This window comes from Rhinoraja longicauda, chromosome 4, assembly GCF_053455715.1.
Source record: "Rhinoraja longicauda isolate Sanriku21f chromosome 4, sRhiLon1.1, whole genome shotgun sequence".
NCBI classification, from domain to species: domain Eukaryota; kingdom Metazoa; phylum Chordata; class Chondrichthyes; order Rajiformes; family Arhynchobatidae; genus Rhinoraja; species Rhinoraja longicauda.
In genome coordinates, this window is record NC_135956.1 from 83,331,618 (window position 1) to 83,348,500 (window position 16,883).

At 43.2% G+C, this 16,883-nt stretch overlaps 1 protein-coding gene across 2 annotated transcripts in view; it reads right to left on the bottom strand.

Annotated features, from left to right (window-relative positions):
- Nucleotides 1–16,883, bottom strand: part of LOC144593226 (uncharacterized) — a 44,893-nt gene that overhangs the window by 16,219 nt on the left and 11,791 nt on the right. Inside the window, exons 3-4 of one of the 2 annotated variants that reach the window (XM_078398730.1) lie at nt 12,883–12,968; nt 11,330–11,444 (exon numbers count right to left, since the gene is read on the bottom strand). In XM_078398730.1, the coding sequence (XP_078254856.1) occupies nt 11,330–11,444; nt 12,883–12,968 (201 nt within the window). The remainder of the gene's footprint in view (nt 1–11,329; nt 11,445–12,882; nt 12,969–16,883) is intronic. The other variant, XM_078398731.1, reaches the window with a different exon arrangement.

Below are 16,883 nucleotides of genomic sequence, written 5' to 3' on the forward strand. Positions count from 1 at the left end.
TTTTGTTAGTCACATTCTCCATTTTATATCCCTTGCATTGTTTTTCTTCGTTAAAGGTAAATTGCAATTCATGTTTCTCTGCAAACATTTATTCTTTTGCCACCCCTCAACTATGCGCCTGTTGGGTCTCCACTTTCCACTGACAAAAAGTATTTCTTTATTAACTTTGTCCGAACACTTTATTTTGATACTCCTTTTTCCTCTTGTGACTAATATGATGCCAGACAGTGGTGATGTTTTGAATGAAGCATCTCTTAAAATAGTCTTCTATGGTCAATTTCATTATTATCTATCTTTCCCAACACAAACAAACCTATTCGATCCAGTGCAGAAAGTCTCCTGTCAACCGTCATTCCAACCAAACGCATCTCCAAACTTCTGGACCTGGCACTCAACACCCCACTCTGCAAATGGATCTTTGACCACAATCAGCAATATTAGGCATCAGTATATTCTCCACATTAATTCTCAACGCCGGCACCGTGAAATACTGCATTCTCAGCCACCAACTATACACTCATGACCATGCAGCCAAATTCTGCTTGAACTCCATTTACATGTTAGATAGACACAAAATGCTGGAGTAACTCAGTGGAACAGGCAGCATCTCTGGATAGATGGAATGGGTGACGTTTCGGGTCAAGACCCCTCTCCCTCCGTTTACATGTTAGCAGATTACCTCGCTAAGGTAGGCTAGATCTTGAACAATGATGAGATGGGATACAGGATGCAGCATGAAGCACGGATGCAGTCAAGAGGAAGGTGGGATGAGTCGTAGAAAAGGATGCATTACAGCTTGGTTTGACATTTGTCCTGCCGTTGTGCAGAAGTTGTGGATGTAGCACAGTCCATTAGAACACAACCAGTCCCCCTCCCTTGATTACATCTACACTTCATGCTGCCTCAGCAAAACAACCAATATAATGAAGAATCACTCATTTCCCCTTCTCCCTCTGCTGTCAGGCGGAAGATACAAAAGCTTTTAAGCATATCCCACCTGATTCAAGCACGGTTCCTTCGCCATTGTTATCGGAACCTTCCACAGAATTCTCACAAGCTAGGATGTATTCCTGATCTCGCAATCTACTTTGCTGCAGCCTTTGCACTTTTTATAATCTTCACATTCTCTGTTATTGTAACAGTATGTTCTGCATTCTTCTTTTCATTTTTGCACTACCTATTGTACTCATGTATGGTTTTTATTGGAATCGTGTATGGCTGTTTTTATCTGGATCGCAAGCAACATTTTCCAGTTTATCTCAGTCCAGGCGACAAAAATAAACCAATAATTGCTAAATCAAAGCAGATTTTGGAATGACTGATCTTTATTGGACCCAACACTGCTGGCACAGCTGTGAGTACAAACAACCATGGTTGCGTAGTAGTCAGGAGACTCCAGGTGCAGCTGCAGTGATGCCCGCTATATGATTAACACTTTGTGGTGCATGTGATCATCTCAGCACAATTCTGCTCCTCTGACTTGGAAGACTGACCGCTTTATCAACTGAGGGAATTCACCTCTACCATCTCATCAGCGATCTACATCCCACTCCAGGCCAACGCCAAGATGACACTGGACAAATTATACTCTGTTTACAACTCCCTTGAGACAGCAAACCCTGATGCCCTATTGTTCAATGCCGATGATGTTAATCAAGCAAACCGCAGAAATGTACTCCCCAAATATTATCAGCATCTTTCTTGCCCCACCTGGGGCTTTAACACTAGACTGTTGGTACACCATCAAGTACACCAATCGCCACATCCTCCACCCTCATTTCAGCCAGTATGATCTTGTGTCCGGGCTGCTCCTGCTGGCTTATAGAGAGTCTGGAGTGCGAGTCACCAACAACAGAGTAATACAGCAGTAGACTGACATGGCTGAAGGTCTACCTCAGGGCTGCCTCATGTCAGTAGACAGCAACCTGATCAAGACCTCTTCATTCAGCCTGAATGAGTATACCTCAGTCATCATAGTTTTATCTGGAAATGTATTGATGATTGTGCTCCAACAAGGATAATTAGGAAATCTAACCTAACCCGGAAACTTTGGAAAAACAGGTTGCTCTGCTGAAGTCTTGAAGGGTGACCTAATGCAGTACAAGAAGACCAAGTCTGATCTCCATAAGGCGATCACGGGTGTCAAGAGAGAAATCTACAAAAAGCTGGAGGTTCTCTTCAATCGAGCAGATGTTAGGCGACTATGACAGGCTATCAATATCATCAGGGTTATAAGCTGAAATCGGAGATGATTTCTGCCAAAGACGCATCTTAGCCAGTGAACTCAATGCCCTTTATGCCCGTTTTGTACAGGCAAGCAACCTACCACAGTCTTACCCAATATCTCTAACCCTTCATTTCAACTGTCTGTATACTGTCTGCATCTGCTTCAAGGAAATCTCCATCATTCCAGTCCCCAAGAAAAGTAACCTGTCTTATTTCCAAATGAAACTACAATGACTGAGGTATACCCAGTAGCTCTAACATCCAACATAATAAACTGCTAAGCTGTAATCAACACTATAATACCAAATAAGCTCAACTCTAAATTGCTGGACCTTGGGCTGGGGGCCTCCATGTGCTACTGGTTTCTGGATTTCCTGACCACCAGACCTGTCAGTAAGAATTGGTCATAACATTTCCTTTACTCAGAAAGGATTCATCTCAGCCTGGTTTGATTTTGATTAGTTTAGAGATACTACGCAGAAACAGGCCCTTCAGCCCACGAGTCCACACTGACCAGCGATCCCCGCACACTGGCACTATCCTACACACACTAGGGACACAAAGCTACAAACCTGTACGTCTTTGGAGTGTGGGAGGAAACCGGAGCACCCGGGGAAAACCCACACAGTCACGGGGAGAACGTACAAACTCCGTACAGACAGCACCCGTAGTCAGGATCGAACCCGGGTCTCCGGCGCTGCAAGCACTGTAAGCGCTGTAAGGCAGCAACTCTACCGCTGTGCTATCGTGCCGACACCGCTGTTATGGCAACTGATCTGTCCTTGACCACCTGAGCCGCCGGCAGAGAATGGTGAACACAGCCCTGTCCATCACAGGTTTATCACTACCTTCCATCCAGTTCATCATAATGCATTACAACAGGAAGGCTGAAAGCCTGGATATCTAGACTTAAGAACAGCTTTTACTATACCGATATCAAGGCCCTGAGCCAATCTCCTCTTCCATACTCCCCTCCCAGAGGTGCTGCCATGTGCTCATTCCTAACTCCATCTCATTCCATAATTGCACTTCAGTCTTTTCTTCCCACACTACGTCACATTGCACTACAATCTTTAAACCATTCTGCAGTTTTGCATTTGACATTGTATTTCTTGCTTTACCTATTATTACCGTGCATACTGTTTACTCTATGAGCTTAATGCGAGTAAGGAATTTCATCACACCCTGGTGCATATGACAATAAACTAATCTGAATCTTCCCACCGTCCAGTGACCCAACAATGGATCAAGGTAAAGCAGCAATTCACTTATGCACTTCCAATTTCATGCATTGAATTGACTTATTTTGCCACAGTCTCCTTTTCACTGCAGAAACCAAATGCTGATTTGCAGCTCTGTTCAGTTTTCAAGGGTGATCCTAAGCAACATTTACAGTGAATCTATAATGTGACCATGATTAAGGTATGATGCCACTGTAACCCAACTGCAGGCCTAAACACCACCTTACCGAAGGAGCTGATGTGTACATTTGGTTCAGAAGACTGTTGAAAGTTTGACTGACAATTAAACAGCACTCATGCACGTTAAAAAGCCCACATGAATTTTGGCACTGGGTCAACGTCTTTCTAATAGTGATCAGCTGAACTCAAGGAATAAAGTTCTCACAGAGGATTTTAAGTACTATTTAAGCCATGTGAACTATTCACTATTCACTTACTAAAGGAAGCTTTAAGAAGTCATATGAGACACAGTAGCAGCAATCAGCAGCAGTAGCAGCAATCAGCAGCAATCAGCAGCAGCCAGCAGCAATCCGCAGTAGCAGCAGCAGCAGCAGCAGCAGCAGCACCAAGCTGTGTTGCTTGGGAGGTATTGTGTGGGGATAGTAAGGAGTAAGATCTCCCGGACAAGTTTCGATCGCCTAGCTTGGGGTCGGAGAGGAATTTCCCAGATTTTTTTTTTTTCCCAAATTGGCTTGGGTTTTTTATCCGGTTTTTCGCCTCTCCCAGGAGATCACTCAGTTCTTTTGGGTGGGCGGTTGGAGCGGTTGGAGCAGCGGCCGGGCGGTAGGTTTAGTAACCGAGCACGGGGCTTTGTTTGGGGAATATGAGTGCCAGGGCAGTTTATTGTTCTGGGTGTCGGATGTGGGGAATCTGGGAGTCTGATAGTCTTCCAGACATCCACATCTGCGCCAGGTGCGATGAGATGGGGCTCCTAAGGGACCGTATTAGGAACCTGGAGCGGCAGATTGATGACCTCCGTTTGGTCAGGGAGAGTGAGGAGGTTATAGATAGGAGTTACAGAGAGGTGGTCACTCCAAGACCACGGGAGGTAGACAAGTGGGTCACGGTTAGGGGGGGCAAGGAGCAGGGACTAGGGAGTACCCCGGTGGCTGTACCCCTTGGAAATAAGTACTCCTGTTTAAGTACTGTTGGGGGGAACAGCCTACCTGGGGGCAGCGACGGTGCCCGGGCCTCTGGTAAGGAGTCCGGCCCTGTTGCTCAGAAGGGTAGGGAAAGGAAGAGGAGAGCGATAGTAATAGGGGACTCTATAGTGAGGGGGTCAGATAGGCGATTCTGTGGACGCAGTCGGGAGACCCGGATGGTGGTTTGCCTCCCTGGTGCCGGTGTCCGGGATGTGTCTGAGCGTGTCCAGGATATCCTGAAAGGGGAGGGAGATGAGCCAGAGGTCGTGGTACATATAGGTACCAACAATATAGGTAGGATAAGGGAAGAGGTCCTGAAAGGAGAATTTAGGGGGCTAGGAAGAGAGTTAAAAAAAAGGACTTCCAAAGCAATAATCTCAGGCTTACTGCCTGTGCCACGCGATAGTGAGAATAGGAATGGAGTGAGGTGGAGGATAAATACGTGGCTGAGGAACTGGTGCAAGGAGCAGGGATTCAAGTTTCTGGATCATTGGTACCTCTTCTGGGGGAAGTATGACCTGTACAAAAAGGACGGGTTGCATCTGAACCTGAGGGGAACCAATATCCTGGCGGGGAGATTTGCTAAGGTAATTGCGGAGACTTTAAACTAGTACGGTTGGGGGGAGGGACTCAAACACAGATAGCTAATAGGCAGTGTGTGAGGCAGGCGGCAGAAAAGGGAAACACTCAGACCCAATATGTAGGAGAGAAAGAAGGGAAAATAAATAAACTGAGAATAAGAAATGATGGTTCCCTTAAATGTGTATATTTTAATGCTAGGAGCATTGTAAGAAAGGTGGATGAGCTTAGAGCCTGGATTGACATCTGGAAGTATGATGTTGTGGCGATCAGTGAAACATGGTTGCAGGAGGGTTGCGATTGGCAATTAAATATTCCAGGATTTCATTGTTTCAGATGTGATAGAATCGGAGGGGCAAGAGGTGGGGGTGTGGCATTGCTTGTCAGGGAGGATATCACAGCAGTGCTTTGGCAGGACAGACTAGAAGGCTCGATTAGGGAGGCTGTTTGGGTGGAACTCAGAAATGAGAAAGGTTTAGCAACACTTATAGGGGTGTATTATAGACCGCCAAATAGGGAACGAGAATTGGAAGAGCAAATATGTAAGGAGATAGCAGATATTGGTAGTAAGCACAGAGTAGTGATTGTGGGTGATTTCAATTTTCCGTATATAGACTGGGAATCACATTCTGTTAAAGGGCTGGATGGTTTGGAGTTTGTAAAATGTGTGCAGGATAGTTTTTTGCAGCAATACGTAGAGGTGCCTACCAGAGAAGGGGCAGTGTTGGACCTCCTGTTAGGAAATGAGACGGGTCAGGTGACGGAGGTATGTGTTGAGGAGCACTTTGGGTCTAGTGATCACAATGCCATTAGTTTCAATATCATTATGGAGAAGGTCAAATCTGGACCAAGGGTTGAGATTTTGGATTGGAGAAAGGCTAATTTTGAGGAGATGAGAAAGGATTTAAAAGGAGTGAAATGGAACTTTTTGTTTTATGAAAAGGATATAATAGAGAAATGGAGGATATTTAAAGGTGAAATTTTGAGAGTACAGAGTCTTTATGTCCCTGTTCGGTGGAAAGGAAAGAATAATAATTTGAAATAGCCGTGGTTTTCCAGGGAAATTGGACACTTGGTTCGGAAAAAGAGGGAGATATACAATAAATATAAGCGGCAGGGAGTAAATAAGGTTCTTGAGGAATATAAAGAATGTAAAAGGAATCTTAAGAAGGAAATTAGAAAAGCGAAAAAAAGATATGAGGCTGCTTTGGCAAGTAATGTAAAAGTAAACCCCAAGGGGTTCTACAGATATGTCAATAGCAAAAGGATAGTGAGGGATAAAATTGGTCCATTAGAGAGTCAGAGTGGACAGCTATGTGCTGAGCCGGAAGAAATGGGGAGATATTAAACAATTTCTTTTCTTCGGTATTCACCGAGGAGAAGGATATTGAATTATGTGAGGTAAGCGAAACAAGTAGAGTAGTGATGGAAATTATGAGGATTAAAGAAGAGGAGGTACGGACACTTTTGAAAAATATAAAAGTGGATAAGTCTCCAGGTCCTGATAGGATATTCCCTAGGACATTGAGGGAAGTTAGTGCAGAAATAGCAGGGGCTATGATGGAAATATTTCAAACGTCATTAGAAACGGGGATGGTGCCGGAAGATTGGCGCATTGCGCATGTTGTGCCTTTGTTTAAAAAAGGTTCTAAAAGTAAACCTAGCAATTATAGACCTATTAGTTTGACGTCTGTGGTGGGAAAATTAATGGAAAAGATGCTTAGGGACAATATATATAATTATTTGGACAAACAAGGCCTGATTAGAAACAGTCAACATGGATTTGTGCCTGGAAGGTTCATGTTTGACTAATCTTCTTGAATTTTTTGAAGAGGTTACCAGGGAAATTGATAAGGGCAAGGCTGTGGATGTTGTCTATATGGACTTCAGTAAGGCATTTGACAAGGTTCCACGTGGAAGGTTGATTAAGAAGGTTAAATCGTTCGGTATTAATAGTGAGGTTGCAAGATGGATTCAACAATGGCTGAATGGGAGATACCAGAGGGTAATGGTTGACAATTGTATGTCAGGTTGGAGGCCAGTGTCTAGTGGAGTGCCCCAGGGATCTGTGTTGGGTCCACTGTTGTTTGTCATTTACATTAATGATCTGGATGATGGTGTGGCAAATTGGATTAGTAAATATGCAGATGATACTAAGATAGGTGGTGTAGTTAGTAATGAAGTAGAATTTCAAAGTCTACAGAGAGACTTGGGCCTTTTGGAAGGGTGGGCTGAAAGTTGGCAGATGGAGTTTAATGCTGATAAGTGTGAGGTGCTGCATTTTGGTAGGACAAATCAAAATAGGACGTACAGGGTAAATGGTAGGGAATTGAGGAATGCAGTGGAACAGAGGGATCTGGGAATAACTGTGCATTGTTCCCTGAAGGTGGAATCTCATGTGGATAGGGTGGAGAAGAAGGCATTTGGTATGCTTGCCTTTATAAATCAGAGCATCGAGTATAGAAGTTGGGATGTGATGTTGAAATTGTACAGGGCATTGGTGAGGCCGAATCTGGAGTATGGTGTGCAGTTCTGGTCGCCAAATTATAGGAAAGATGTCGACAAAATGGAGAGGGTACAGAGGAGATTTACTAGAATGTTGCCTGGGTTTCAGCACTTAAGCTACAGAGAGAGGTTGAACAGGTTGGGTCTTTATTCTTTGGAGCGTAGAAGGTTGAGGGGGGACTTGATAGAGGTTTTTAAATTTTTGAGAGGGACGGACAGAGTTGACGTGGGTAGGCTTTTCCCTTTGAGAGTGGGGAAGATTCCAACAAGGGGACATAGCTTCAGAATTGAGGGACAAAAGTTTAGGCGTAACATGAGGGGTAACTTCTTTACTCAGAGGGTGGTGGCTGTATGGAATGGGCTTCCGGTGGAAGTGGTCTCGATTTTATTATTTAAGAGTAAATTGGATAGGTATATGGATAAGAGGGGATTAGAGGGTTATGGTCTGAGTGCAGGTAGATGAGACTAGGTCAGGGAGAGTGGTCGGCGTGGACTGGAAGGGCCGAACGGGCCTGTTTCCGTGCTGTAGTTGTTATATGGTTATATATGGTTATATGGACACGAAGAGACTTTCAGAGACCTCATTAAAGCTACATTATTAAAACCTCATTAAAAGTCTTGAAATTCTGAGGTATTTAAAGAGATTGAGTGCAATGCTAAATACCTCAAAGGAGTCACCTAGAAAACAGGAGTGTCTGATCATGGATATCTCTCTCATAATCATGTCCCTCCTTTGGTTATGAATGGAATGACATAGGACCAAGAAAGGTAGCAGGGATGGGAGGGTGACAGTCTCCTTCCCCACAACCCCTTCCCACTCACTCTCATCTTGCTGGTGCACACCTCTCCTCTGGACCCCCCAGCACTTTGTCTAAAAAAAACTCAGCACTCTTTTCCATCTCATTAAGGGGTCCAGAAACATTTTATTCAGTGGAGACTCAAGTGACTACAGATGCTGAAACCTGGAGCAACAACAACCGGCTGGAGGAATTCAGTGAGTCAAGCAGCATCTGTCGGGAGGGAAAATATCGGGTGACATTTCAGGTCAAAAAGCTTGCATCAGAATTAAGAATGGAGATGGAACGTGGACAAAATATACAGAGGGGAGTGATGGATTGAAGGGGGGTGCAGCAAGATGTGCTGATTGTGCCAAGTAGGGATCAGGGAAGTAGTTGAGTTGGAATATAGAAGCATGGAGGCAGACAAAAAAAAGCAGATGGAGTAAGGTGGGGGGAGGGGGGAAAACAACAAATGTGGAGACTGCAGGACCTATACATCAGGAGGTGCAGATCCAGAGCAAGCAAGATCATGAGGGACCCCTGCCACCCCAGTAACGGACTGTTCCAGATGCTACGGTCAGGCAAACGCCTCCGCTGTCACGCTGTGAAAACGGAGAGGATGAGACGGAGCTTCTTCCCACAGGCCATCAGGACTGTCAACTTTGATAACCCCAGAGACTAAATTTTTGTCGACACTTTTTGTGCTATGTTTAGTAACTTATTAACTTTATTTATATGCTGTAACTGTAATTATTTTTGTGCACAACCCGCAGGCATTGCCACTTTCATTTCACTGCACATCGAGTATGTGTATGTGACAAATAAATTTGACTTGACTTGACTTGACTTGAGTTGGCTGGAAGTTTTGTGGAAGCAGCTGTACAGATGCTACATATTCTGTTGCAATGAAATTGCTTCTAATTAGCAACAGCATGTTAAATGTGGAAGTGTCTGTTCTAGTACCTCCAGGCTAGTTTAAATCATGATAATCATCAATTAGCTCCAAACTCAAATCCTTTGACAGGCATGTATCATGAGCACAGCAACCACTCAGCACCAGTCTGTTGGGCAGACCAGGGCGAATGATACTGCCACTCAATGCCGAGATATAGGGGTCGGAGTGCATTGCTGACTGGCACAGTGATTGTGGGTCAAAGATGGAGAACGGCAGGTGCCGCTACATTTTGTTGAGAAAACTTTTTCATGCAGTCTCTCTCAGCACCTTTATTGGATGTGATAGAAGCTGCTATCTCCTTTCTTTAGGCAGAGGTTCAATTGCACCTCCTCCAACCTCATCCACTGTATCCGTTGTTCAAGATGTGGACTCTTATACATCGGCGAAACCAAACGCAGACTGGGCGATCGTTTTGCGGAACACCTTCGCTCAGCCCACGTGAACCAACCTGATCTCCCGGTTGCTGGAAGCTTTAATTCTCCTTCCCATTCCTACACAGACCTTTCTGTCCTCAGTCTCCTCTATTGTCAGAATGAGGCTAAATGCAAATTGGAGGAACAGGATCTCATATTTTGCTTGGGCAGCTTGCAGCCCAGTGGTATGAATATTGATTTCTCTCACTTCAGGTAGCTCCGGCATTCCCACTCTCTCTATCCCTCCCCCACCCATGTCGCACCAGCTTCTCATTCTCACCCTACAAACAGCTTACAATGGCCTGTTTCCCTTTATCATTGTTACTTTTTTGCATATCTTTCATTGATTGTTCTTTATCTCTCCACATCACCGTCTATACCTCTCATTTCCCTTATCCCTAACCAGTCTGAAGAAGGGTCTCGACCTGAAACGTCACCCATCCCTTCTCTCCAGAGATGCTGCCTGTCCCGCTGAGTTGCTCCAGCTTTTTGTGTCTATCTCTTTTCTTTGTTTAGATGCACAACTCTGCCCCACCTAGAGGCTCCCACCCACCCAGGGTAATCAGATCAATGGTAATTTTTGAGTTTATTTACAACATAGCGTTATCTATTCGCAAACTCAGTACCGGATGGGGCAGTTGAGATGACTAGCATTGTGCTTTCAGGAGAAAGCTTGATAAACTCATAAAGAAAGGAATAAAATGATACCTTCATATAGTTCAAGGAGGAATAGGGTTAGGATATTCAATGGGTAGAAATACTTGCTAGTCCAATTATCCAGTTGTCAATACCATTATTCCAGCCCTATGATTTAAATCTTGTCATGAGATGGGCCAAATCAGGAAGATATTCCCTTACCTGATGGCTGTTTATCAATAATGCTTGATGCATTATAGAATAATATATTTGAAATGTTGTTCCGTTTGAGTTGAAACTACTAAATTACAGAATTAGAATGGGGTGACAGACTCAAACTGATCAAAGATAAATTTATAACTGATATCTGGAAGTATTTTTTTAAATACACAAAACGATGAATGTTCAGAACTAAGTTCTGGACACTGATTTTCATCACCACTCTAACTTATTTAAGAAACATAAGGCATATGGCAGTTTGCCATGTGTAGGAAGGAACTGCAGATATTGGTTTAAACCGAAGATATAGACACAAAAAGCTGGAGTAACTCAGTGGGTCAGACAGCATCTCTGGAGAAAAGGGTCTCGACCTGATACGTCACCTATTTCTTTTCTCCAGAGATGCTGTCTGATCCGCTGAGTTACTCCAGCTTTTTGTGTCGGTATATTGGCAGTTTGCCTTGAATAAACTGAAATGGACCAAAGAGCCATTGGCATCTGCACTCATATTGTGACCTTGGTAGGCGTATCTCACATTTGTTACACTATACCTCGAGAAATACGTACTCTATTTAAATCACATTTAAGTACAAATATTTAAAGTATATTAAAAATATGATTATCCAGCTACCACCTTGTGTTGAACAAAGATTTCTGTAGAAAAGTTCCTTCTCAGACTTTGATGTTGCAATTCGGGTGTCTCTCTTTCTAATTTCTAGCTGGATGAGTTCAATTTCAGCTTGCAGCTCCTAGAAAAGTCACAAATAATTCACAGAGATTCTCAGAACTTAAGTACATTTTCAGAACTGAAGTACATTTTCAGAATAAAAGAAAATGAATAGAATGTTAACATGTCTATGTTTTAATCTCTTTCGACTTCTTTTACTTCGTTGTTCATTTCAGTTCTCTTAATAATCCTGAGCTATTTGTAAAGAATTACTCAATGGGTGCATATTAAGTTGTAATAGGTATCTTTCAAAAAGTTAAAATACATTTACTTTGGAGGAGCTTGGGGGTTGGGGTGGTGGGGGTGGGGGGGGGGGGTGGGGAGTCGCTGGGCTGCTTTCAGGCAAAATTAAGTTGTAAGAGCTTGCAAATGAAGCAGAGTGGTGCATCTGCTAGAGCTGCTACCTCTCCAGATATCTGGGTACAATCCTAACATCGGATGCTGTCTTGCTGGTGTTTGCATGTTCTCCATGTGACTGCATGGGTGTGTACGTTCTCCATATGAGTGCAGATCCTCCAATTTCCCACCACATCCCAAGACTGTGGTGTGGGTTGACAGATTAATTGAACACTGTAAGTTAATTCTAGTGGTGGAATCTGGGAGTTGATAAGAACGCGGGGAGAATTTAAAAATAAGTTTAACATAGGATCAGTAAAAATGAGTGGTTGAGGATCAGCAGGAACTCAGTGGGCTGAAGGGTCAGTTTCCATGCTTAGTTTAGTTTAGTTTAGAGATACAGTGGTGAAACAGGCCCTTTAGCCCACAGTGTCCACCCCGACCAGCCACCCCTGCACACTGACACTATCCTATATAAGCTAGGGACAATTTACAATTTTACCAAGCCAATCAGCCTACAAACCTGTACTTCTTTGGAGTGTGGGAGGAAACTGGAGCTCCCGAAGAAAAGCCACGAAGGTCACGGGGAGAACATACAAACTCTATACAGACAGCACCCGTAGTCAGAGTCGAACCCGGGTCTCTGGCACGGTAATGCGTCAACTCTACTTAAATTTATTTAAGGATATATTTAAGATTAGAAAAAAACATATTCCATTTATCTCTGAAAGGAAGTAACAGAGCCTCTGAGAACCGAAATATTAAGCATTAAACAGCCCGAAAACAATAAACAAAGAATGGATTAATGTGAGTCCGCAGGGGAAAGTAAGATACAAATTCAAACTATCTGAAGGCAAATTGATTAGTCAGCTATCTGGAACAAACAATTAATCATGGAAGAGCTGCTGGAATGTAAGAACTCTTCAGCAATACAAGTTCACCATCTTCAAGCAAAAAGGGAAAACCATTAGAAAAGGGTGTTATAGAATCGAGGAGCAATGTAGTTGTGAAAATTTAAAAATCAACATAACTAGGTCCACAGGACACTAAATATATTAAAGTGTTTTCATATCACTGTATAATTCAAATTCACAAAATATCTGTTCGTACATAATTACAAATACCTTCATTTCCTTCAACATTTTCTCTGCCTCCTGAGCTATTTGTGGTGGGATGCTTGCTGCTTTGTTAGCCTGTTGCCGTGTTAATACTTGTCGTCAAGGAACAAATTTTAAATTTATGAACAATATTGACAGAACATTAGAGTTTACTAATTGCAATGGTTATTAGCAATAGATTAAAAAACATAATTTACGATTGGTCTTGTTATCACATTACACACAAGATAGGAATTTATATATTTTTTCGAAAAAATCCGAAAGGATATAGGAAACTGGTTTCTAATTCCAACAGACAAATTTGCTGCTGAAGATTCTTTATGTATTCAGTTTCAATTGAAGCCAATGGGTCTGCTGACCATTTTCTAAAACAGAAATGCAGTAGCGCTAGCATTACTTAGCATTTTGCTAATAATTTACCTTCTTGAACTGTTGTAGAATATAGAACATAGAAAAGTACAGCACTCGAACAGACCCTTCAGCCCTAAATGCAAGTGTCAAACATGATACAACGCTAAATTAATCTCATCTGCCTGCGCATGATCCAAGCCCTCATTCCCAGCCCATCCATGTGTATATCCAAAAGCTGCTTAAACGCTGCTATTGTATCTGCCTCCACCTCTACTCTTGGCCACCCATTTCAAGCACTCACCACCTTCTGTGTAAAAAACCTTGCATCGCACATCTCCTTTAAACTTTGCCCCTTTCACCTTAAATCTATGCTCCCTAGTCTTTGATACTACCATCATGGGGAAAAAAGGCTCTGACTGTCTAACCTATTTATGCCTCTCATAATTTAATATACTTCTAAAAAGAAATTTCATATACTTTATCAAGTCACCACTTAGTGTCTGCCACGCCAGAAAAAATACTCCAAGATTGGATTATTTGTCCAAACTCTTCTTATAACTAATATCCTCCAATTCAGGCATTTTAAAACTCTTCTAAGGTATTTATTCACAAAATGCTGGAGTAACTCAGCGGGTCAGGCAGCATCTCCGGAGAGAAGGAATGGGTGACTTTTTGGGTCGTGACCCTTAGTTCAGTCTGAAGAAGGGTCTCGACCCGAAACGTCACCCATCCCTTCTCTCCTGAGATGCTGCCTGACCTGCTGAGTTACTCCAGCATTTTGTGAATAAATACCTTCGATTTGTACCAGCATCTGCAGTTATTTAAAACTCTTCTGCACCTTCTCCAAAGCTGCAACATCCTTCCTGTAATGGGGCGACCAGAGCTGTACATAAGACTCCAAATGTCCCATAACATTGCACCATGACTTCCAGACTCTTATACCTAATGCCCTGACCTATGAAGTCAAGCATACCTTATGCCCTCTTTACCATTCTGAATACATGTTGCCATTTTCAGGGAACTATGGACGTGGACCCCAAGACCCCTTTGTACATCAATGCTGTTACGGCCCTTGCCATCACTTGTATACTTTACCCTTATATTCGACCTAGCAAAAATAACCACCTTGCCACCACTATACTCTATCTTCTATGGATTAGCCAGTTCTGAATCTAAATGACCAAGTCACAGTGGATCCTATACATCTTGCTATTGAGGGCGTGCAGCGTAGGTTCACTAGGTTAATTCCCGGAATGGCGGGACTGTCGTATGTTGAAAGGCTGGAGCAATTAGGCTTGTATACACTGGAATTTAGAAGGATGAGGGGGGATCTTATTGAAACATGTAAGATAATTAGGGGATTGGACACATTAGAGGCAGGAAACATGTTCCCAATGTTGGGGGAGTCCAGAACAAGGGGCCACAGTTTAAGAATAAGGGGTAGGCCATTTAGAACGGAGATGAGGAAGAACTTTTTCAGTCAGAAAGTGGTGAAGGTGTGGAATTCTCTGCCTCAGAAGGCAGTGGAGGCCAGTTCGTTGAATGCTTTCAAGAGAGAGCTGGATAGAGCTCTTAAGGATAGCGGAGTGAGGGGGTATGGGGAGAAGGCAGGAACGGGGTACTGATTGAGAGTGATCAGCCATGATCGCATTGAATGGCGGTGCTGGCTCGAAGGGCTGAATGGCCTACTCCTGCAACTATTGTCTATTGTCTACTGTCTATCTTAATCTTCTGAATCAGCCTACCATGAGAGAGACTTTATCAAATGACTTACTAAAATCCATGTAGCTAAATCCGCTGTCCTGCCTTCATTAATCAACTTTGTTACCTCCTCTAAAAAACTCAATTGTTAGTAGGACAAGACCTGTCACGGACAAAGCAATGCTGACTGTCCCTATTGAGCCCATTTGCTTCCGAATGAGAGAAAATCCTATCTCAAAGAATCCTCTTCAATAGCTTTTCTACCACAGACATGTGGCTCACTGGCCTACGATTTTCTGAATTATCTCTACTTCCCTTGCTAAACAAAGGTACAATATTGATATCTCCAGTTCGAGGCTGAGATGCCATCGATCTTCATCAAGGCTCCTCCAATCTCCTCTCATGCCTCTCTCAATAACCTGGGATAAATCTCATCAGGCCCTTGGGATTTATCTACCTTAATATTTTTCTAATGACCCACCAAGCTCTGGGTAAAAACACTTGCCCTGCACATCTTGTTTCAACTTAGCCTCTCTTATCTTAAAACTATGCCCCTTACTTCTTGACATTTCCACCCATGGTAAAAGGTTCTGACTGTATATGCTCTATATGCCTCTCACAATTTTGTATACTTCTATCAGGTTTCCCCTTAACCTCATATGTTCCAGAGAAAACAAACCAAAATTGTCCAGCCACTCCTTATATGTAATGCCCTCTAATCCAGGCAGCATTCCGGTATACAATTACCCACCGTCTCCAAACACTCTACATCCTTCCTGTAATGGGGCAACAAGAAAAGCACACAATTCTCCAAAATGTGGACTAATCAAAGTCCTATAAAGCTGCAACATGACTTCCTGACTCAGTGTCTTGATCAATAAAGCCAAGCATAGACCTTCTTTACCACTTATCAACTTGTGTTGCCACTTTCAGGGAGAAAATGGACTGGGATCACAAGATCACTCTATACATCAATGCTGTTAAGGGTCTTGCCATTAACTGTGTTCTTTCATAAGTGATAGGAGAAGAATTAGGCCATTCGACCCATCAAGTCTACGCCGCCATTCAATCATGGCTGATCTATCTCTCCCTCAAAACCCCATTCTCCTGCCTTCTCCTCTACCTGTACTAATCAAGAATCTAACTATATCTGCCTTAAAAATATCTACTGACTTGGCCTCCACAGCCTTTTGTGGCAAAGAATTCCACCTAAAAGAACGTCCTTTAATTCTGAGGCGACCTCCAGTCCCAGATCCTCCCACTAGTGGAAACATCCTCTCCCCATCTACTTTATCCAAGCCTTTCACCATTCTGTATGTTTCAATGAGGTCCCCCCTCATTCTTTGAAACTCCAGCGAGTAACATAGAAAATAGGTGCAAGAGTGGGCCATTCGGCCCTTCAAGCCAGCACCACCATTCAATATGATCATGGCTGATCATCTAAAATCAGTACCCCGTTCCTGCTTTTTTCCCATATCCCTTGCTTCCTTTAGCCCTAAGAGCTAAATCTACCTCTCTCTTGAAAACATCCAATCTTTACCGAAGCCAATTAACCTACAAACCTGCACATCTTTGAACCTTGGGAGGAAACCGGAGCACCCACACAATCAGGAGGAGAACGCACAAACTCCATACAGACAAGCACCCGCAGTCAGTACAGGCCCAGTCCCGACAAACGCTCATCATAGGTTAACCTACTCATTCCTGGGATCATTCTTGTAAACCTTCTTTGGACCGTCTCCAGAGCCAGCACATCCTTCCTCAGATATGGTGCCCAGAATTGCTCACGATATTCCAAATGCGGCCTTACCAGCGCCTTATAGAGCCTCAGTATTACATCCCTGTTTTTATATACAGGCCTCTTGCTTTCTTTAGATTAACTTTTTGGGAATCCTGCATGTCCCTTTGCACCTCCAATTTCTGGATTCTCTCCCCATTTACAAAATAGTCTACGC